Source organism: Oncorhynchus gorbuscha, linkage group LG01 (assembly GCF_021184085.1).
Source record: "Oncorhynchus gorbuscha isolate QuinsamMale2020 ecotype Even-year linkage group LG01, OgorEven_v1.0, whole genome shotgun sequence".
Taxonomy (NCBI): Eukaryota; Metazoa; Chordata; class Actinopteri; order Salmoniformes; family Salmonidae; genus Oncorhynchus; species Oncorhynchus gorbuscha.
Window position 1 is genome coordinate 85,138,672 of NC_060173.1, and position 24,461 is coordinate 85,163,132.

Sequence of the window (24,461 nt, forward strand, 5' to 3'; positions counted from 1 at the left end):
CCTTTCCCTCTAACCTAACAGCCCCATAAATAATAATACCCTAACTAATACAGCCCCAGCCCACTTCCTTTCCCTCTAACCTAACAGCCCCATAAATAATAATACCCTAACTAATACAGCCCCAGCCCACTTCCTTTCCCTCTAACCTAACAGCCCCATAAATAATAATACCCTAACTAATACAGCCCCAGCCCACTTCCTTTCCCTCTAACCTAACAGCCCCATAAATAATAATACCCTAACTAATACAGCCCCAGCCCACTTCCTTTCCTTCTAACAGCAATGAAAAGGGACAAAGATGCAACTTTGTATTACAATTTATCTGTAGATTTTCACAAAAGGTTTTTTTTGTCACTTGAAACATTATTACAAACATAATGAAAAAGTACTGTACAACAAAAAAACAATCATTACTGAAATGAAAGCTAGACAGTCAGGGAGCATTGGAAATTCCAAAAACGATGGATAAAGGACTACCAAGGACTACATTTAGCTAATTTTGACGGCGAGGAAATATTTAAAAAATGTCAGTGGTGCTCTCTGGACCTTGATGAAGACCGAATGAGGCCCAGGCAAAATGACACACCTACCATAGCTTTGTACTGTCAAAATGCCTTTCAAAGACAAGGAGAAATTCTCTCTTGCCACTATATTGTCCCGGATCCCTCCGGAACATTCATTATGCACACCTGTCCCCTATTCCCACTGATTAGTACTTGTATAAAGTGTGCCCTTTGGTTTATATTGGGCTGTCGATGATTGTTCCTGTGTCCACTGGTGCTGTGAATACCTATGCGTTGGTGCAGCTGTTATGCTATATATTGTGTATTATCGGAATCGTCCTGTGGCGTTCAACAAGGTTTACCCTCGCTCTTTTGTTTGGGTACAGCCCAGTGTTTGTGTATACGTGTTTGTTTTGGGTGTATTAAAAACCCCTATTGTGTATTCCTGCACCTGTCTCCATAATTCTTTATTCCAGCATGACATATATTGGTTGTGTTACCAGGATCTTAAATTGTATAAAAATAAAGTTGTACACTCAATATATATATATATATATACACTCGAAACAATTGATTAAGTAAACCTAATAACCAACGTTTTGGCAACTCTGACTGTGCGACTTTATTTTTATACAGTTCGATCTTTGTTGGTTAGCGCCTCTACAAAACAATGTGGGTGTGCGTCAGCTCATGCTTTTTACTAAACAGGATCTTAAATTGGCATCACACATGCTAGGCAGGCCAACAGTTTTGAAGTCACACTCCTCCAACAGTCTGTGGCTGACTGTGGAATAAATAGGAGGCTGCGAAGGGGAGGACGGCTCATAATAATGGCTGTAATGGAACAAATGAAATGGCATCAAACACATTGAAACTACATGTTTGATGTATTTGATACCATTCCACTCATTCCACTCCAACCATTACCAGCAGTTAAGGTGCAACCAACCTCCTGTGGTGGAATGAGACTGTCTTGCTGGCGGCAGGCATTAGGCCTTATTGACAACAGATACATGAAGTTACTCTGACATTATCCTGAGATATCAAAACAAACAAACATAAAAATGTTATACACAGGGCCTAGAGTGAGCAGTATAGTTACTCTGGACTCTAAGGCCTGATGGCTTGGGCTGGGATTCAATCTGTAGCGCACTTGAAATTTTTTAAGTACTTTCTGATTGAGCCAACATCTGCAGCGTTTACTGTGAATGTGATCTCAGCAAACACAGGAACATTGCCTTTAAAAGGCACATTATCGTCGACAGCGCTCTACAGCGAACCTTGGATTGAATCCCGGCCTAGGCCACAGGAAGGACATTCATTCCTTCTTCTTCTTCATAGTCTTCTTCGTTCCACAACACTTGCGGAAGCAGACTTTGCAGCATTTAACGGTGACCATGACAACAATGAGAACTATAGTGAGTAGCAGAGTGAACACGTCCAGACTGTGGTACTGGATCCAGTTGAGGTCGTGAGCGGCGGGTCTTAGGTGTTCCGCTCCGCCGTGGCGCATAACAAACTCCGCCCAGAACACTGCCAGGTCCAGGGGCTCGATGGGACGGTCCTTATGTACCGCTGACAGCTTCAGCATCTTCTCCTTGTAACTGGGGCAGAAGGACAGATGCAACAGGGTTTCCAATCTCCTCATAGACTGGGGCTGAATTTTAATGAGGAACTCAGATGTTTATTTAAATCATGCATTGTTGACAATATATTTGCACTGAAACTCAATATGTAGATCTCAAGTTAGGATTTGGTCTCTGTACTGTTTGTACTGCTATATTTTTATCCTACTTGTCCTGTTTATTTGAGCTTGTGTCCTAAAACGTGTCTACACCTCAACAATTTATAACTATTTTAACCAGAAAGGTGACATTTTAACCTATCTTGGAGAATGCAGCATTACTAGTTATTGTTGATGGTCCTCTCATGATAAAAAATGACTTTCAGGGATGATGTAGATTCCATTTTAGATTACATGGAGTTACATTTAAGAGGTTAATAGTTAGTATTTTCAGTGTATAACATGTCCTTGTAACATTATTATGCTGAAAAAAAGTATAAAACGCAACATGTAAAATGTTGTTCCCAGAAATGTTCCATATGCACAAAAAGCTTTTTTCTCTCAAATTTTGTGCACAAATTTGTTTACATCCCTCTCAGTGAAGATTGTCTTTGCCAAGATAATCCATCCACTTGGCAGGTGTGGCATATCAAGAAGCGAATAAAACAGCATGATAATTATACAGGTGCATCTTGAGCTAGGGACAATAAAAAGCCACTCTAAAATGTGCAATTTTGTCACAACACAATGCCTCAGATGTCTGAAGTTGAGGGAGAGTACAATTGGCATGCTGACTATTGGAATGTCAAACCAGAGCTGCTGCAAGCTAATTTAATGTTAATTTCTCTACCATAAACTGCCTCCAACGTTGTTTTAGAAAATTTGGCAGTTTGTCCAACTTGCCTCACAACCACAGACCATATGTATGGCGTTGTGTGGGTGAGCGGTTTGCTGAGGTCAATGTTTTGAACAGAGTGCCCCATGGTGGTGGTGGGGTTATGCTATGGGCATAAGCTATAGACAACAAACACTATTCCATTTTATCGATTGCCATTTTGAATGCCCAAAAATATTGTGATGAAATCCTGAGGCCCATTTTCTATTAAAGATATCTGTGACCAACAGATGCATATCTGTATTCCCAGTCATGTGAAATCCATAGATTAGGCCCTAACTTATTTATTTCAATTGACTGATTTCCTCAATTGAACTGTAACTCAGTAGAATCGTAGAAATTGTTGCATGTTGCGTTTATATTTTTGTTCAGTATACTTCCTTGTATTACGTTAACATGTCTGACCTCGTGTCGTTGATGACCTTGTTGAGAGCCTCCACCAGTTTCTCTGGGGTGATATCGAACAAAGTGAGCACTTCCCCGACACCCCTCACCGCCATGCGATGTACGTTGTCACTCTGGTCACCGAACAACGGAAGCATCACCATGGGAACACTGTTACAGATCCCCTCGTAGATACCGTGGGTTCCTCCGTGGGTGATGAAGGCCTTGACCTTGGGGTGGCCTAGAACATGGAACATAGAACATTCACCACGAAGAAGATGTATTGTTTCTCTTGCAAAATGGCAACAACAGTAGCATGTGTTTACTGAGAAGAGTACCCCTCTGTAACCCAGGTGGTGTTCATCATAACTATATCATTGTAACATTATCTCTGATGAGGAGACGAAACTAACCCAGCAGATCATTCTGAGGAAGCCACTTCATCAATCTGACATTGTCTGGAATGTTCTCAGGCACCACTCCTGTGTACCTCCACACCACCTGAAAACAGAGAACAGTTTACTTAGCTTATCAAGTCATATAGAATCATCTGCCAATTCTGGATATAGTGGTGAAGGTACAGCACTTTGTAGTGGAATATAAATGTGTGTCTGGAGAGTTAAGGTATAGCTCCATTGTACGCCACACAAACTGAACATAGAACAGCAGCTTGCCATGACCCTTGCCGTAGTATATGAAGAATGGAGAATATGCAAATGTCATTGAAACTTCATGTAATTACAGCATTCCTCAGAGTTAAGTACAACGGGGGACAAAGGACTTGTTCTTAGTCTAGATTAGATTAATGGTGGATTGGAGATTAGGCCTATATGCAGCGTTGGGTAGGTAATTTTCTAAATGTAATCTGTTACAGTTACTAGTTACCTGTCCAAAATAGTCATCAGTAACGTAACTTTTAGATTACCCAAACTCAGTAACATAATCTAATTACTTTCAGATTACTTTCTCCTTAAAAAGGCATGAGAAGAAGACAAAAATGAATATTACAAATTGAATGACATCTATTGCAGGATAAATCCGTGTTAGAGTTTACATATCTGGCCATAAATGGATGTTGCATTTTACATTACGGGTTGGTTATGTAGGCTTCTTCTAACCCATTGCTTTCTACTATATTTGTTCCCGACCTGGGGACTGGTGGCATGTCTGGTGGGGTAAGTGTGTTTATCAGTGTTGTATGTTAGTTGACTATGCAAACAATTTATTTCTTATAAAAACAAGCGATGCAGTCAGTCTCCTCAACTCTTAGCCAAGAGGGACTGGCATGCATAGTATTGATATTAGCCCTCTGACAACAATGAAGAGCAAAATGTGCCACTCTGTTCTGGGCCAGCTGCAGCTTAACTAGGTCCTTTGTAGCACTTGACCACACGACTGGACAGTAATCAAGATAAGATTAAACTAGAGCCTGCAGGACTTGCTTTGTGTAGTGTGGTTGCTTTGCTTGCATGGCTGCGTTGCTTGCTGTTTGGGGTTTTAGGATGGGTTTCTGTACAGCACTTTGAGATATCAGCTGATGTACGAAGGGCTATATAAATAAAGTTGATTTGATTTGGTGTCAAGAAAGCAGAGCATCTCTTTATCACAGACAGACATACAATCATTCAATATTTTTTGACCATGACAGTTTAGAATCTAAGGTAACACCACGTAATTTTAGTCTCCTCAACTTGTTCAACAGCCACACCGTTCATTACCAGATTCAGCTGAGGTCTAGAACTTAGAATTATTTGTACCAAATACAATGGTCTTAGTTTTAGAGATGTTAAGGACCAGTTTAGTACTGGCCACCCATTCTAAAACTGACTGCAACTCTTTGTTCAGGGTTGCACTGATTTCACTAGCTGTGGTTGCTGACACATATAGGGCTGAATCACCAGTATACATGGACACAGAGGCTGAAATCTAACAGTATAGCTCCCACAATCTTCTTCTTATTAATTTATTTCAACCAATCATCAGTCAATTGTGTAATTGCAGTGCATGACTAAGCTAACATATGGAATTGTTTTAAGATGGTCATACTATTGATCATTTAGCTATTTGATTTGGAATTTTAGGACCCCATTTGGTATTAAAAATATATATAAAATATGTTATTTGATAAAATATTGAATTTGGCCTTTACTACTACAGCCCATAGAAATGCATTCATTCATAAATATCAAAAAAGACAGTAAAAACATAAATCATAAGGAATAAGGTTTTAAAGTGTCTGTCCTATATCTAGGAGATGTAAGAAAGCTCAGGAAATATGTTGTCAGTTGTTGATGTCTACAGAAGACGTAGAGACTGTATACTTAAAGATTGTGTTGGTCAGAAATGGTTAACTGTGGGAAACATTATGTAATAAACAGACGATGGATGCGTTCCAAATAACACCCTATTCCCTATATAGTGAACTACTTTTGACCAGCTGTGGTCAAAAGTAGTGCAATATATGGAATAGGGTGCCATTTGGGCCAGCATCGAGGTGTCTTTACCCTCTGAGGGATCTTTCTGAAGGCATCAAAGAACTGCTTGGCTTTCTCCTCAGGCATCTGAGAGATCATAGAGCCCAGGGTGAAGACCACGAAGCCATCCTCTCCTGACTCATCCACAAACTCCTGCAGGTCCTGTTGAGGCACGGGGGAAGAGTTAGTTTACAAAAATATTTGACATTTATACTTTTCAAAAATATAAAACGCAACATGCAACAATTGAAATGATTTTATGAGGAAATCAGTCAACTGAAATAAATTCATTAAGCCCTAATCCCGGGATTTCAAGTTACTGGGCGGGGACGCAGCCATGGGTGGGAGCCACGCCCACCCACCACTTGGGAGCCACGCCCACCCATTGGGGAGCCAATCAGAATTAGTTTTTCCCCACAAAAGGGCTTTATTACAGACATAAATAAACCTAAGTTTCATCAGCTGTCCGGGTGGCTGGTTCCAGATGATCCCACAGGTGAAGAAGCCAGATGTGGAGGTCCTGGGTTGGCGAAGAAGCCCCAAATTCTCTAAAATTACGTTGGAGGCGGCTTATGGTAGAGAAATTAACATGAATTTATCTGGAAACAGCTCTGGTGGACATTTCTGTGGCATTGTACTGGGTGACAAAACTTTACACTTTGGAGTGGCCTTTTATTGTCCCAAGAACAATTACTTGTTCCTTTTCTTTTATTTCCTATTCTTATTCTTGATTAGGGGCTTGTAGGTAAGCACTTCACTGTAAGGGCTACACCTATTGTTTTCGGTGCATGTGATTAATACAATTTGATTTGATTGAAGGTGCAGTACATCCAACTGGCCTCACAACCACAAATCACAGTTATTGCAAGTAGACCCTTCTCCGAAATATCTGCAGAACCACACACACGATGAACCAAACACACAATGAATTGTGGTCCTTCACTATTCAATGGAATTGTATGTACATACAGGCTGTACATACAGGCAGAAAACAAACAGAGATCATCTGCTGTGTGAAACCTTACCTCATGGTGCTCATCAATATTTCACATTGAACAATATAAACAGACAAGGCATCAAATTATTTAACTCACGTTTAAAAAATGTACGTCTAAATTCCACACATCAGTATTAGAACAGTCTTTGGTCTGGTTAGCAAAACATTAACTGAAGGAGGGAGGGTGAAGTTGTGAAAGGATACCATACCTTGATAACACACCCTGTATTCATAGAAGATAAAGGCATAATCAACCCTACAACAATCACAGCTAACCCCAACCCTTATCCCACAGAACAATCCCTGCAGAGTATTTATCTTCCTGTGGTTGGTAGGCTAGGAACTAGAAGGGCCCGTCAGTTCCTCAGTTAGATTATAGTGGGCCAGCAGTAATTGCCACAGTAGTGAATCTATCCCTTGAGGTTTGTGGACCTGGTTCCATATTGGTTGCACAGCTACGCACAATTGAAGTTGTTTGTTCTAAAACATACTCTTATGAGACTCACTGCTGGAAGTGGAGCTCTTTTACCACAGTTGAAGTAGTTTCTTCTAAAACACACTCTTATGCGACTCACTGCTGGAAGTGGAGCTCTTTTACCACAGTTGAAGTAGTTTGTTCTAAAACACACTCTTATGAGACTCACTGCTGAAAGTGGAGCTCTTTTACCACAGTTGAAGTTATTTGTTCTAAAACACACTCTTATGAGACTCACTGCTGAAAGTGGAGCTCTTTTACCACAGTTGATGCCGCCAATGTTGACCATGTTGGGCATCCTGGGTTTGGGATACTCAAAGGAGTAGTCATACCTCAGCAGCCAGATCGCCCCGTGACCCAGCAGTTCCCTGTACGTCATGTCCTTCTCCAGGTACCTACTGGTCAGCTCGTCAAAGCTGGCAAACATCACCGTACACAGGTAGCTCTCCAGACTGTACATGAGCATGTTCTTAACCCTCCCTAGGAAATCCATGTGGTCAGTGTTGCCGGAGAATAAGCGTGGTACATAGGATGGGGGAGTGGGGCACTGGGCAGCCTTCTCATCCAGCCCACAGGGGATACCCCTCGAGAAGTACACCGCTGGGATGTTGAAGGAGCCAGCGATGATGGATCCACAGGGTAGAAAGGGGTCAGTCAGCATCATCTGAAATCTTTCTCCACTCAGTCGCTTCATCAGGGGCTTGTCATACAGCAGACCCTCACAGCCTTTCACCTGCATGGTGGTGAAGTGAACCAGGTGCTGCACGTTCACGAATATGTCCATTACATCCGGGGCCTTGAGGAATGCAGCGTCCTTCAGTTTGTTGACATTCTCGTCCAGCTGCGCCTTGCTGTAGGGGACCCTGAAGGTCTCAGTCCTGTAGTAGTCAGAGCCCTGGATGAGGATGGATGTGTCAGGGACCAGCACAACCATCTCATGGCCTCTGGCCGCCAGCTCCTTCACCAGCAGCTTCATGCTCAGCCAGTGGCTCCCATCTACAGGCATCACCAGGACCTTGTCCCCCTGGACAGGCGCTGGACACAGAGCAAGGCAGCACAGCAGAACCAGCAGTCCCAGCCTAAGCCCCTGCCTCAGTCCCAACCCTGGCCCCAACCTCAGCCCCGGCCTCAGCCCCTGCCCCGGCTTCAGCACAAGAACACCCTTCCACCAGCCCATGTCTCTCTGACTCTCTGCTCAGTTACACAAGCTGTTTTGAGAGAAGGAAACTACCTCCCTGAAGTCTGGCACTGAATGCTACTGAGAGGGGGCTGGACTTCAGACTAAACTGTGTGTGTCTGGGTCTGCCTTTGCAGGCAGGCTGTTATATAACCCCAGTCAGTCCTTCCTGTTGAATAAAGTCTATCAGCAGGCTGAATAGTTCAGGTTATTGATGACATGGAGAGGATTAGCTCGCTAGTAATTTCAGTGTGACAGCCTTAACATATAGCGCTGAGTTGGTTCTGGGTGCCGATATTAGCTGCCTATTGACTAGTGACTTTTTGTGAAAGTATAACAGTTATACTTATGATCAGTAAAACATTGTATTAACAAGTACTGAAACCAGAAAAGTAAGCATCACTCATTTAAATGGGCTCTGTAAAAATAATACATCATTCTACTTTTTTCCAATAGTCCTCATATTGCTATAGTTGAATTGATGGTTTTCTTAGTTCTACAAAATAAACTGTTGTCTGTTATTCATAAATGTCCCATTGAGTAACATGACATTAGCTATGTTTACAATAACTTGTCCAGTGATTTTTTGTTGTTGTCTGCATTTAAAAAGTTCGCATCGAAAATAGATGCGACAATTGCCTGGTAAGGTGCTTTTCCATTTAACTACCTTGTCGATAAAAACAACTGGACATAATGGCGTCACACCTACACATTTAAAAAAAAACACGCAAAAATCTAGTGTTCAATAATAATGTAATGGTTGTTTTCATTACCCATTTAAGGCAAATTGAGCATGAATAAATTGGCGACAGCCTGTATGCCCTCCTATTGGATGTGGCTACAGAATGCAATAATGTACTCATATGTGCCATATTTGAACAATTCTCATGTGCAAACGTATCGCCAAGGTCCATGCCATGTTGAAACGTCCACTCTTGTAGATCTGAAATAAGTGGATGTTGAAAGTTGCCAGCCAACCAGAAAAGTATGGGGCAGCAATTTAGGCATTCTGGGAAGTCAGGACACAGTCCTGCACAGAAACATAATTTTATAGCTGACATTTTTTATTTAGCATGTAGCAGACATTTAGAATGAAATGAAAAGTGAGGCGTTATAGTTACTGATACATCACGTACACGGGGTACCTTCAAAATTATTATATATTATTATATTATTATATTATTATATATATCATAATATATTTTAAGAAGAAAACGTTTCCATGATCATTTGTCGCAATAAAGAAGCTAGACAAAATAAAAATACACTCCTGTCGAATGGATAGGAAATGGATTATATTGCTGCCGTTTCCATTACACATTTTGTGGGACAATTCTTTTGTTGAATAAACCTGGGTCAATGGAAACCTGCTTAATGAAAAACAAAAGTAACGGGAAAGGTCATTACAGAGCACGCAAAATGCAAGTCATAGTTAACCCTTACACCAATAACCCTGCTCTGGGAGGAGTCATGCTGGTATTCTAACCATTAAGCTATACCCTAAATCTCAAAGTATTACCTCATATCTCGTGAGGAATCCAGGTCATTACCCCTTCAACTCCTCCCACCCAAAACACTGACACGCAATCTTAAACTCTCAGTGGCACGCCAACCTGCATGCACACATACTTTCGCAACCACCGTTACATGCACAGACGCTCACACACTTTTCACACGTTGATATACACACACACTTCAAAAAAGACCAGTGGCGTGCGAAACAAGCTGCCTTGGAAAACAGACATCCACACCTCCAGTCCTGGGGAGATAACATCAAACATATCATATATAGAAAGGAAGTTCACCTACAGTTATTGACACCACGGTTGATAAAACACCTTCAGCAGAGTGACACAAATACGTTACATTTGTCCTACACTATGGTAATGAAGAATATAATATTAGATATCCTTGAACATTCCATTCTATGGAAAGAATAAATCTGCATTGAAATCACACTACGTTTTAAGCAATCAATACTTTCAATCACAAATTACTATGCAGTAAACAGTGCTAATCAAAGATTTGGAGGTGAAATTACTGCGATCAACAACAATATAATCCTGAATACAGTCTCACCCACAGAGAGCTTTTCTTCACCACCTCCTATTTGCTCTCTACTCAACAGAAACTGTTGAGGTGATCAACTCACAGTGAAGGTTTCTGATTAAAGAAACTAAATATGAAGTTACTGTACTTCCAGTGATCGGACAGTTTTCTGTTTGTTGTTACCATGTTTGTTTTCCCATCTTCACTGAACAAAAATATGAACGCAACATGTAAAGTGTTGGTCCCATATTTCATCAGCTGAAATAAAAGATCACAGAAATTTTCCATATACAAAAAGCTTATTTCTCTCAAATTCTGTGGACAAATTTGTCGACATTCCTGTCAGTGAGTATTTCTCATTTGCCAAGATAATCCATCCACGTGACAGTTGTGGCATATCGATAATCTGGGTTAAATAACATGATCATTACACAGGTGCACCTTGTGCTGGGGACAATAAAAGGTCACTCTAAAATGTGCAGTTTTGTCACACAACACAATGCCACAGATGTCTTAAGTTTCGAGGGAGTGTACAATTGGCATGCTGACTGCAGGAATGTCCACCAGATAATTTAATATTAATTTCTCTACCATAAGCTGCCTACAACGTCATTTTAGAGAATTTGGCAGTATGTCCAACCAGCCTCACAACCGCAGACCACGTGTAACCACACCAGCCCAGGACCTCAATATCCAGCTACTTCACCTGGGGGATCGTCTGAGATGAGCCACCCGGACAGCTGATAAAACTGTGGGTTTGCACAACTGAAGAATTTTTCCACCAACTGTCAGAAACCTTCTCAAGGAAGCTCATCTGCATGCTCGTCGTCCTCACCAGGGTCATGACCTGACTGCAGTTCGGCGTCATAACCATAACTTGTTGCCAGAAGTTTGCAAATGTTTACCAATAGTGGTGAATCTGCGGCAAACGTTTGGCAACAATAATAATTTTTTCCACTAGTGGCAAACAGTTTGCCAGAGATATCTTTCTGGCAAACAATTGTCTCAAGGATCTATTTCAATCGGTGGCAAACCTGTGGCAACAATATTTATTGACATAAGTGGCAAACAGTTGACCAGAAGCTATTTCTGGTGAATACACGAGTTCCAAGACCCGTAACCGTTGAGGACCAGTCAGGGGGAAAATGGAAACCAAGCTATCTAGCTACCTACTGAAGTTGTCTGATGAGTGTCTAACTTACACTATTAATTACATTTCCGTATAAACTTAAAAAATGTGTTAGCTTGCACAACAGCTCGGTTGGCAACATTATGAGCTAACTTGGGCTTCACTTTTGCAGATGGATACCCATCGCCTACCCGTGGTGTTGGAAGAAGCTGCATTGGAAGGAGGATGCATCAACACCCTGGAAAGATGTCTGTGGTACACTCACCACATAACACCTTTTTTGAGTGATAAATGAGTGCATTGTTTTCAAGCTTGATAAGGTAAATCATGTACTTATTATTCTCCTACATGTACCTATACAGTGCATTCGGAAACTATTCAGACCCCTTGAACCTGATGAACATCTCTGGAGAGACCAGAAAATAGCTGTGCAGCGACGCTCTCCATCCAACAGCAGAGAAGAATGGGAGAAACTCTCCAAATACAGGTGTGCCAAGCTTGTAAAGTCATACTCAAGAAGACTCGAAGCTGTAATCTGTGCCAAAGTTGCTCCAACAAAGTAATGAGTAAAGGGTCTGAATACTTATGTAAATATGATAAATCTGTTTATTTTTAATACCTTTGCAAAAATGTCTAAAAAAACATTTTTGCTTGGTCATTATGGGACATTGTGTCTAGATTGATGAGGGGGGGGTTATTTAATCCATTTTAGAATAAGGCTGTAACGTGACAAAATGTGGAAAAAGGAAAGGGGTCTGAATAATTTCAGAATATTCTTTGTAACAATTAGATGAGATTTTTTTATTAGATTTCCCATTGCTTTATACTAGTAGCTAGCTCATCTTCATCATCTGTTGTTCCTTCTTTCTTTCTAGAGGCAATCAGGTACAAGGCAAAAATACAGATTGAGGACTTCAATTCAACTGAGGACAGAGAAATATGTGTGCATCAGGTCAAGGCTTCTAGCATGCGTTGCTGTGAGTTAACAAGAATTCATTTTGGAAAATGAATATGAATTGCCTTATTATAGGCATAACTAGGGTTGCAAATGGAGGGTATATGACTGGAAACTTTCAAAGTTTATCAGTAAACTCCCAGAATTTGGGTATTTTACAAGGATTTGATGTATTCTACCACTTGACATGGCCCTCTTGGGTACTTCAGATTATCGCAGATGTTTGTAATTATCTCTGGCCCTCTGTGTGGCCTTATCACATATAAAATATAGGGGGAAAGAAAAAATATATATATTTTAAAATAAAAATAGAATGACAAACTGCAAAACATTATCCTAAATATAACCCATCAACTTAGTGAACACCATTGGTGTTTAATAGGAGAGTTTCAGCATGAAATATATCCTATAAATTTTTTTTACACACTTTTATTTATTTTACTATGTCATTATGTATTTGTTTGTCAATGTTTTGGTGTAAAATTGGTATCAGTTGTGAAAAAAGTTAAGTTGGAAGAGTTGCAGAGTTAATTGAAAATAATGCCATTGTTGATTAAGTTGTCAGGCTATTTTCTCTTGAACCATAAAGTCTATCTGTTAGAAACAAAGATTTGCCAAAGTAAGATATTTACATTTTGACTCCATCCAAACAGATTCACAGGAGATTGTAGGAGAATTTCCATGACATTATGTAGGATTTTCAAGTATCTATATTGTTTTCTTAGATGTAGGGAGCATAATTACTATGGGGTTATTCATTAGACATGTGTAAGCATAACGTAGACTGGATCCATGTGAATGTATAAAGCTGGACCAAATATAAGGCTAACTGTTAGACATGTAAAAACAGAATGTGAGCAGAATCTATGTGAATGTGCCAAGCTGGAACAACATAGACCTGACCGTCTTGGACCATGTCTGATCTTGCGAAGGCTATCACTCATAGCCAACATAGGTCTGAACTTGTGAAGGCCAGCGACTGTGTACTTTAGTTAATCAATTATAGAACCACAAGCCATGTGTATGTATTGGGGAGACATGTTACATACTGGAAATATGTTTTTATTAATCAAGTACTATTAGAAATGCACTTATACTAGGAACATATATATATGCAATAAATGTATTATTTTTTTGATTTAGAACTGTGGTGTCGACACCAATATAATCTAAACTTGAACAAGATAAGTCAGATGTGGGTGTTAACAGAAAGATAATGGTGGCGCAAGGCCAAGGGGTGTTAATCATTTACATAGAGATGAGTGACTATGTATGTTATGCAAGTTTGGAAAGGTATAAAAGTTGAGTACTGAGACTGGAGAAATCAGTTCTTCCATGGAATTGCGTGGCTTCTGTTACTTTTGTAATAAAGTCTAATTGAATTTACAAGTATATCTGAGAAATATTTGATTCAATATTTCCACGACAAGATCTGACTGTAGTTTTTTTGTATTGCTTTTCTTGTTTTATTTTCCAATCACGAAAATGATTGTGGTCCCTGAAGGATCTACAGTGGCAAGAAAAAGTATGTGAACACTTTGGAATTACCTGGATTTCTGTATAAATTGGTCATCAAATTTGATCTGATCTTCATCTAAGTCACAACAATAGACAATCATAGTGTGCTTAAACTAATAACACACAAACGACTGTATTTGTCTTGTCTATATTGAATACATCATTTAAACATTCACAGTGTAGGTTGGAAAAAGTATGTGAACCCCTAGACTAATGACTTCTCCAAAAGCTAATTGGAGTCAAAAGTCAGCTAACCTGGAGTCCAATCAATGAGATGAGATCGGAGATGTTTTAAAAAAAATGTTATTCTTAGGAGTGGATCAGCTCACTATTGCGGAAAGATTGCTGTTTCCATCAATGTAATTGTCTTCATCATTTCCATTCCCCCATATATTTCTGGGGTAAATATATATATCCATATACATACCCATAAATATACATATGCATACATGAACATTAATACATATACACATATATACATACACATACCCATATAGATATACATATATATTTTTTAGAATATACCTTTATTATTCCCCACAAACCCTACCACCCTTCCCCCAATTGGAGTAAACTAATAAACAATAACACTTAGGCTTCTACCTTCAGTTTACACACCTTAAACACATTGTACAGCCAAAATCTATTTCACAATAGTTATATTTGGTTTGTTTTTAGTCCTTCCTCTATTTCTGATGTCCATTCAGTTTGATTTCTATTTGTAACTGTGCCATTTCACAACATTTCTGAACCTATAAACATTTTACATTGGTTACCTTGTTATTAGTCCCACCCTTCAGCTCCATTCAACCCCTCCCATCTATCTCTTAACACCATCCATTTTGGATGTATATTTGCCATAGATTTTTCAACTCTGCTGTGATGCTTCACAAAAGTACTGAACCTTTCTCTTCTCATAGCTTATGTAAATTAAAGAGAAACATTTTTGCTAAAATAATTATTATATTATTGATTGATTGACGATGGCTTTTCAAATCACCCAGTATTGCTATCTGCAGGGTTAGTTCTAGGCAAATGTTGCAATGTTTCAGCCATTCCTGGACCTGTAACCAAAAACGAGCTACATATGGACAATACCAAAATAAATGATCTAATGACTCTGCCTCCTCACAGCAAAATCTGCAGAGCTGGGAATATTTTATCCCCCATATACAGTTGAATTCGGAAGTTTACATAAACTTAGGTTGGAGTCATTAACTAGTTTTTCAACCACTCCACAAATTTCTTGTTAACGAACTTAAGTTTTGGCAAGTCGGTGAGGACATCTACTTTGTGCATGACACAAGTAATTTTTCCAACAATTGTTTACCGACAGATTATTTCACTTATAATTAACTGTATTACAATTCCAGTGGGTCAAATGTTTACATATACAGTGCCTTGCGAAAGTATTCGGCCCCCTTGAACTTTGCGACCTTTTGCCACATTTCAGGCTTCAAACATAAAGATATAAAACTGTATTTTCTCGTGAAGAATCAACAACAAGTGGGACACAATCATGATTTATTGGATATTTCAAACTTTTTTAACAAATCAAAAACTGAAAAATTGGGCGTGCAAAATTATTCAGCCCCTTTACTTTCAGTGCAGCAAACTCTCTCCAGAAGTTCAGTGAGGATCTCTGAAGGATCCAATGTTGACCTAAATGACTAATGATGATAAATACAATCCACCTGTGTGTAATCAAGTCTCCGTATAAATGCACCTGCACTGTGATAATCTCAGAGGTCCGTTAAAAGCGCAGAGAGCATCATGAAGAACAAGGAACACACCAGGCAGGTCCGAGATACTGTTGTGAAGAAGTTTAAAGCCGGATTTGGATACAAAAACATTTCCCAAGCTTTAAACATCCCAAGGAGCACTGTGCAAGCGATAATATTGAAATGGAAGGAGTATCAGACCACTGCAAATCTACCAAGACCTGGTCGTCCCTCTAAACTTTCAGCTTATACAAGGAGACGACTGATCAGAGATGCAGCCAAGAGGCCCATGATCACTCTGGATGAACTGCAGAGATCTACAGCTGAGGTGGGAGACTCTGTTCATAGGACAACAATCAGTCGTATATTGCACAAATCTGGCCTTTATGGAAGAGTGGCAAGAAGAAAGCCATTTCTTAAAGATATCCATAAAAAGTGTTGTTTAAAGTTTGCCACAAGCCACCTGGGAGACACACCAAACATGTGGAAGAAGGTGCTCTGGTCAGATGAAACCAAAATGAAACTTTTTGGCAACAATGCAAAACGTTATGTTTGGCGTAAAAGCAACACAGCTCATCACCCTGAACACACCATCCCCACTGTCAAACATGGTGGTGGCAGCATCATGGTTTGGGCCTGCTTTTCTTCAGCAGGGACAGGATGGATGGAGCCAAATACAGGACCATTCTGGAAGAAAACCTGATGGAGTCTGCAAAAGACCTGAGACTGGGACGGAGATTTGTCTTCCAACAAGACAATGATCCAAAACATAAAGCAAAATCTACAATGGAATGGTTCAAAAATAAACATATCCAGGTGTTAGAATGGCCAAGTCAAAGTCCAGACCTGCATCCAATCAAGAATCTGTGGAAAGAGCTGAAAACTGCTGCTCACAAATGCTCTCCATCCAACCTCACTGAGCTCGAGCTGTTTTGCAAGGAGGAATGGGAAAGAATTCAGTCTCTCGATGTGCAAAACTGATAGAGACATACCCCAAGCGACTTACATCTGTAATCGCAGCAAAAGGTGGCGCTACAAAGTATTAACTTAAGGGGGCTGAATAATTTTGCACGCCCAATTGATTTGTTAAAAAAGTTAGAAATATTCAATAAATGTCGTTCCACTTCATGATTGTGTCCCACTTGTTGTTGATTCTTCACAAAAAAATACAGTTTTATATCTATATGTTTGAAGCCTGAAATGTGGCAAAAGGTCGCAAAGTTCAAGGGGGCCGAATACTTTCGCAAGGCACTGTACTAAGTTGACTGTGCCTTTAAACAGCTTGGAAAATCCCAGACAATGTCATGGCTTTAGAAGCTTTTGATAGGCTAATTGTCATCATTTGAGTCAATTGGAGGTGTACCTGTGGATGTATTTCAAGGCCTACCTTCAAACTCAGTGCCTCTTTGTTTGACATCATGGGAAAATCAAAAGAAATCAGCCAATACCTCAGACAAAAAATTGTAGACCTCCACAAGTCTGGTTCATCCTTGGGAGCAATTTCCAAACGCCTGAAGGGACCACGTTCATCTGTATAAACAATAGTACGCAAGTATAAACACCATGGGACCACACAGCCATCAGACCGCTCAGGAAGGAGATGGTGCAAAAAGTGCAAATCAATCCCAGAACAGCAAAGGACCTTGTGAAGATGCTGGAGGAAACAGGTACAGATGTATCTATATCAACAGTAAAACAAGTCCTATATCTACATAACCTGAAAGGCCGCTCAGCAAGGAAGAAGCCACTGCTCCAAAACCGCCATAAAAAAAGCCCGACTAGGGTTTGCAACTGCACATGGGGACAAAGAACATACTTTTTGGAGAAATGTCCTCTGCTCTGATTAAAAAGAAAATAGAACTGTTTGGCCATAATGACCATTATGTTTGGAGGAAAAAGGGGGAGGCTTGCAAGCCGAAGAACACCATCCCAACCGTGAAGCACGGGGGCAGCATCATGTTGTGGGGGTGCTTTGCTGCAAGAAGGACTGGTGCACTTCGCAAAATAGATGGCATCATTCGGATGGAAAATGATGTGGATATATTGAAGCAACATCTCAAGACATCAGTCAGGAAGTTGAAGCTTGGTCGCAAATGGGTCTTCCAAATTGACATTGATCCCAAGCATACTTCCAAAGTTGTGGCAAAATGGCTTAAGGACAACAAAGTCAAGGTATTGCAGTAGCCATCAAAGCACTAACCTGTGCACCTGGATGTTCCACAGCGCTACTGGCAAAATATTCTGTGGACAGATGAAACTACAGTTGCATTGTTTGGAGAAGACAAGGCACAGCACCTCAACTTCAAAACCTCATCCCAACTGTAAAGTATAGTGGAGGGAGCATCATGGTTTGGGGTTGCTTTGCTGCGTCAGGGCCTGGACAGCTTGCTATTAACGATGGAAAAAAATAATTCCCAAGTTTATCAAGACATTTTGCAGGAGAATGTTAGGCTATCTGTCCGCCAATTGAAGCTCAACAGAAGTTGGGTGATACTACAGAAAACATTTAGTTTTAAATCCAAGGGTTCACATACTTTTTCCACCCTGCACTGTGAATGTTCACTGTTTGTGTTCAATAAAGACACAAACACATATTATTATTTGTGTTATTAGTTTAAGCAGACTGTGTTTTGACCTAGATGAAGATCAGATCAAATTGTATGACCAATGTATGCAGAAATCCAGGTATTTCCAAAGGGCTCACATACTTTCTTGCCACTGTATATGAGATACCCCTCTTCTTCCTTCATGTTTACTTCCTAACATTCCAACACCACTCTTTGAGAGCTTACTATGCCCTCTATTGGTGGAATTGTACATTGACACACAAATATATGAGAGATATGAAAAAATATAAAAATATGCACATCCAACTTATCAGGAGCAGGACAGAAGAACATATCAAAGAAAAAAGGAAACCCCGCAACTGGTATGCTCCCAATGTGATTTAATAAGACACAAAAAAGACAACGATTCGATCCAAGTTGGCTCTTTACAGGTCAAACACCACTGTGAAACACACCCACTTAAATAACATCTCGAGGCATTTACATTGGGTCAATTGAATACATACGATACATTAAAGTACATTAAATATTACTGACATATAGACATATGGAAAAACCATGAATACAAGTAATATTGGTGTGCAATAAATATTATAAACACATGAGAAAAATTAATCAATCATTTTGCATACAATATTATATACAGATTTTTTTTTAAAGCCGCCCCCTGACAGAAGGACACATTTGATTAAACCACATGGTGGTATTGAAGACACACCCAGATCTAGTTTGATCATGGCTATATCTCATTATTTTTAAATTAATTAACCTTTATTTAACTAGGCATGTCAGTTAAGAACAAATTCTTATTTACAATGACGGCCTACCCCGGCCAATTCCTAACCCGGACGACACTGGGACAATTGTGTGCCTATGGGACTCCCAATCACGGGCGGTTGTGATACAGCCTGGAATCAAACCAGGGTCTGTAGTGATGCCTCTAGCACTGAGATGCAGTGCCTTAGACTGCTGCGCCACTGAGGAGCTCAACAGTTCATACACTCTAAAAATAAAAGGTTCCTGGAGTATCCTTTAGGGGTTTTTCAAATTGAAGAACCCCTAAAGGAACCCCTATAGGAACCCCTATAAGTTCTTAGAAGAAGCCTTTTCTTCATCAAATAACCCCTTTTAATGGATCCTCAAAGAACCTTTAGAAGAACCGGTTGGGGTTCATTTTTGAACTGCCCCCCGTTATTATTTTTATTAATGACAATAATATGCATAACAATAACAACAATAAAACAATATTTTAGTTCTCAGTGTTTATTAGTATTTTAGTGGAAGAGCAGAATGTAAAAATCCAAATATGAGGTAAACTCCCAGCAGAGCCCCAAGTCCAATGGGTTTATCCTCTGGCTTGTTGATGTTAATGTGTTGATGTTCTCTGTATCCATAGCCAGAATGATTTGGCAGTGATGGTGATCGAACAGGTTTCCTGTTCTATTCATCAGAGGTGTAGGGAGGGTGAAGTCTGTGAATCCCAAAAATTGTCATTATAGAGATGATTAACAAAATATCCACATGACAGTATTCATACCTTGGTTTTTGTGGTGAATGAAACAGTAATGTAGAAAAACCATGGGGTTCACAAAAGCTTCAGCTTTTTGAAAGTATTTTTGTGGTAGTGGAAGAAGTTTAAAATGTTTTAAGTAAAGCGGTGAAATATAGTCAAAGTTCAATATATTAAAATATCTGGTCTGATTACTTGGATAGACTATATCAACCTTATTATTTTGCACTGTGGGGCAGTTAGATCACATATTTAATAATTGTTATGCAGGTGAGTGAGGACCCAAAAGCGACTTAACAGAAACTGAGTTTATTAAAGTCCAAACAGAGATAACATAATCCTCAATCCTTTACAGGAAATGTCCAAACGGGGAAAACATAAATCCTCTAGTTGTTGAGGGGAATTGCAGGATAAGCGGCAACAGACTGCAGGTCCCTTCGGGTAGGCGCGGCCGTAGCGGACAGAGACACCTGCTCACACGCAGCATCTGATGATAAGGCAAAACACGACAGGACGGAACAAGGACACAGCAAACAAGAATCCGACAAGGACAGAGGCAGAAACCGAGAGAGAAATAGAGACCTAATCAGAGGGCAAAATAGGGGACAGGTGTGAGAGAGTAAACGAGGTCGTTAGGAGAATGAGGAACAGCTGGGAGCAGGAACGGAACGATAGAGAGAGAGAGGGATAGAGAGAGGGAAAGAAACCTAATAAGACCAGCAGGGGGAAACGAATAGAAGAGAAAGCACAGGGACAAGACATGACAATATATGACAATACATGACAATAACAAATAACTACACTAAGACTTCACTCATAAGGAATTAGAAAAGTTTTAGGCTATCATTTGGGGAGAGAAATATGAAATACAGTATGATGGTGCATCCAGTGAAAGAAGTTTAAACGTTTGTTGTGTTGAACAAATGTTATGGTAGTTGAAGTAGAAATACATAACTCGAGCGAAGTTGCGAAATATAGTCCAAGTTAAAGGTTGAGTAAGTTAGAATTTTGTCCGCAAATTTACTCATATTTCTATTATATATAAATCAAATCAAAGTTTATTTGTCACGTGCATCGAATACAACAGGTGTCGACCTTACAGTGAAATGCTTACTTACAGGCTCTAACCAACAGTGCAAAAAAAGTTATTAGGTGAGCAGTTTATGATTAGTGAATGCCATAATGGAGTTATTTTGTGGGGCAGTTAAATCACATATTTCAGCACAAATTACTACACTCAGACTACCACCACAGAATATGTCAACTGTAATAATAGAGTACAGGAGACAAGGAGGCATTGGTGAAGTTATACATAAATAAAACATGTTCATGAAGTCCTCTCTGGGCTGGAGAGGATAAGTGAGGATAAGTGGGAAGAGGGACCCACTGGCAAGAGAAGGGCAGCCCTACCCCCAGAGCACCTATGCCCCCAAGGGGACACACAGTCAATACATCTGTTTCATTATTTCAAATGCAAATAACATATATTTTTTTATCATGAACATGTGTTGACCATCAAAATGCAATTCTGCTTTCACAAAACGTTGCATTTTCCTCATGGTATTCCGCGACCAACGTTAATTTACAAACACACTCAACTGTAGTTTAGACATTTTCGGTTTTATTCGAGTTGTGTAGCCTATTCAGTTGAGTCAGTATGTTTTTTTACTCCACACAAATGTTTGAAATCAAAACAAGGTAGTCTCCAATCCTACTTCCATGTTCAAGTCAAGGAATTTTTGAATATTCCTTGGTTCTAGTGGGTGGCAAACACAGAATTGCACATCAGCACCACTAGCTGGATGGGAGTTTACTAATGTGCAATGCAGCCTACAGACTAGTACTAAAGGTAAACGATAACTACATGTAAGCAAACAGTGGTAGGTTAGTTTAGTGGGTTGGAGTGAGCTGTGTGGCATAATAAGTCTTATGTGCTCCCCTATTATTATCATTTGAAAGTTCGGAAAGGTTCCATGGTAGTTCGCATCACCTAATTTAGCTGTTACTAAAACAGCTGTACCTCTTGATTGGTAGTAGATCATTCTGCTCTGATTCCAGATTTAAATAGCAGAGAAGTAAACCAAAAGTAGTTGATGCGATTACTAAAACGTGTCATTTTTATATGTATGTATATATATATGATAGAGACAAGTACAGCCACACAACATCTAAAAGGACATACATCGACAAATGATCTATGCATCCAACCAAGACCACATGCATCTATAGAGATAAAACAGTTATGTGCCATTAGCTAGGTTTCCATACAATTGGCAACAGATTTTCAGGCAAATAGTCTAAAATCTTTATAAAAACAAATGTGCATTTTCCCACCAGAGATGTGTTTCCATCCAATTGACTTGTTGGGGATAAAGGGCTGTGCATGATGACATACTGCACATAATAATAACTTTTGAGGTTAAATTCCCATGTACCGAATAAAAAAGACAAGCTAAATGAGTTTCAAATCGCTTTTTCAAATCTACTGATGATTTTGTCACAAATTGTTTTTGCGTTACATAGCGAAGTAGAACTTGTGAAGTTAGCATGCCAATAGAATAAACTCAACAACTTTTTTTGCTGCTCCCACATGATATAGTAATGATAAAAGTGTACACCACTGAAAGTAGAGACTGGGTAGAGACTCGTAGGGTGTTTAACATCATTTTGGTGGGTGCTATGCTGGCCGTAAGGTTCCAAGGCCACAATAAAACTAAATTATGAATGAGAATGTCATGGTACTTTTAGTGCCATATTGGAGAATAGTTTGCCTCACTATGGCTCTGCCCCTACCTACATACAGTATACTCAGTGTAATATTTATGTTGCTGCTAATGGGTTTAGGGATGGTTTCCCGGGCAGAGATTGAGCCTCGTTCTCGACTTAAAAGTTAGAACAATGGAGATAATTCATTGAAAGGGCTTTTTAGTCTAAGGACAAGGCTTAATCTCTGTCAGGGAAATCTGCCCTTAGTGTACTCAGTTGCATCGGACCGAGGCTCTGCATCTGTCCTCGTGCTCCTAGACCTTAGTGCTGCTTTTGATACCATTGATCACCACATTCTTTTGGAGAGATTGGAAACCCAAATTGGTCTACATGGACAAGTTCTTGCCTGGTTTAGATCTTATTTGTCAGAAAGATATCAGTTTGTCTCTGTGAATGGTTTGTCCTCTGACAAATCAACTGTAAATTTCGGTGTTCCTCAAGGTTCCGTTTTAGGACCACTATTGTTTTCACTATATATTTTACCTCTTGGGGATGTTATTCGAAAACATGTTAACTTTCACTGCTATGCGGATGACACACAGCTGTACATTTCAATGAAACATGGTGAAGCCCCAAAATTACCCTTGCTAGAAACATGTGTTTCAGACATAAGGAAGTGGATGGCTGCAAACTTTCTACTTTTAAACTCAGACAAAACACAGATGCTTGTTCTAGGTCCCAAGAAACAAAGAGATCTTCTGTTGAATCTGACAATTAATCTTGATGGTTGTACAGTCGTCTCAAATAAAACTGTGAAGAACCTCTGCGTTACTCTGGACCTCGGCGTTACATATCAAGACCATTTCAAGGACAGCTTTTTTCCATCTACGTAACATTGCAAAAATCAGAAACTTTCTGTCCAAAAATGATGCAGAAAAATTAATCCATGCTTTTGTCACTTCTAGGTTAGACTACTGCAATGCTCTGCTTTCCGGCTACCCGGATAAAGCACTAAATAAACTTCAGTTGGTGCTAAATTCGGCTGCTAGAATCCTGACTAGAACCCAAAAAATTATCATATTACTCCAGTGCTAGCCTCTCTACACTGGCTTCCTGTCAAAGCAAGGGCTGATTTCAAGGTTTTACTGCTAACCTACAAAGCATTACATGGGCTTGCTCCTACCTATCTCTCTGATTTGGTCCTGCCGTACATACCTACACGTACGCTACGGTCGCAAGACGCAGGCCTCCTAATTGTCCCTAGAATGTCTAAGCAAACAGCTGGAGGCGGGGCTTTCTCCTATAGAGCTCAATTTTTATGGAACGGTCTGCCTACCCATGTCAGAGACGCAAACACGGTCTCAACCTTTAAGTCCTTACTGAAGACTCATCTCTTCAGTGGGTCATATGATTGAGTGTAGTCTGGCCCAGGAGTGGGAAGGTGAACGGAAAGGCTCTGGAGCAACGAACCGCCCTTGCTGTCTCTGCCTGGCCGGTTCCCCTCTTTCCACTGGGATTCTCTGCCTCTAACTCTATTACAGGGGCTGAGTTATTGGCTTATTGGGGCTCTCTCATGCCATCCCTGGAAGGGGTGCGTCACCTGAGTGGGTTGATTCACTGACACCCCCCTTGGGTTGTGCCATGGCGGAGATCTTTGTGGGCTATACTCAGCCTTGTCTCAGGATGGTAAGTTGGTGGTTGAAGATATCCCTCTAGTGGTGTGGGGGCTGTGCTTTGGCAAAGTGGGTGGGGTTATATCCTTCCTGTTTGGCCCTGTCCGGGGGTGTCCTCGGATGGGGCCACAGTGTCTCCTGACCCCTCCTGTCTCAGCCTCCAG

General features: G+C 40.1%; 1 protein-coding gene across 2 annotated transcripts; it reads right to left on the minus strand.

Annotated features, from left to right (window-relative positions):
- Positions 1-301: 301 nt before the first annotated feature.
- Positions 302-8,569, minus strand: LOC124044094 (UDP-glucuronosyltransferase-like). Of its 2 annotated transcripts, none has more exons than XM_046363538.1 (5): positions 7,462-8,569; positions 5,851-5,982; positions 3,760-3,847; positions 3,368-3,587; positions 302-2,107 (listed from the first exon to the last, which is right to left on the minus strand). In XM_046363538.1, exons 1-5 carry the CDS (start codon positions 8,467-8,469, stop codon positions 1,822-1,824), a joined length of 1,734 nt encoding a protein of 577 aa, XP_046219494.1. In that variant the 5' UTR covers positions 8,470-8,569; the 3' UTR covers positions 302-1,821. The 2 variants fall into 2 exon arrangements, with proteins under 2 accessions (XP_046219494.1, XP_046219504.1); XM_046363548.1 differs by having other exon boundaries at positions 7,531-8,567.
- Between the last annotated feature and the right edge of the window lie 15,892 nt (positions 8,570-24,461).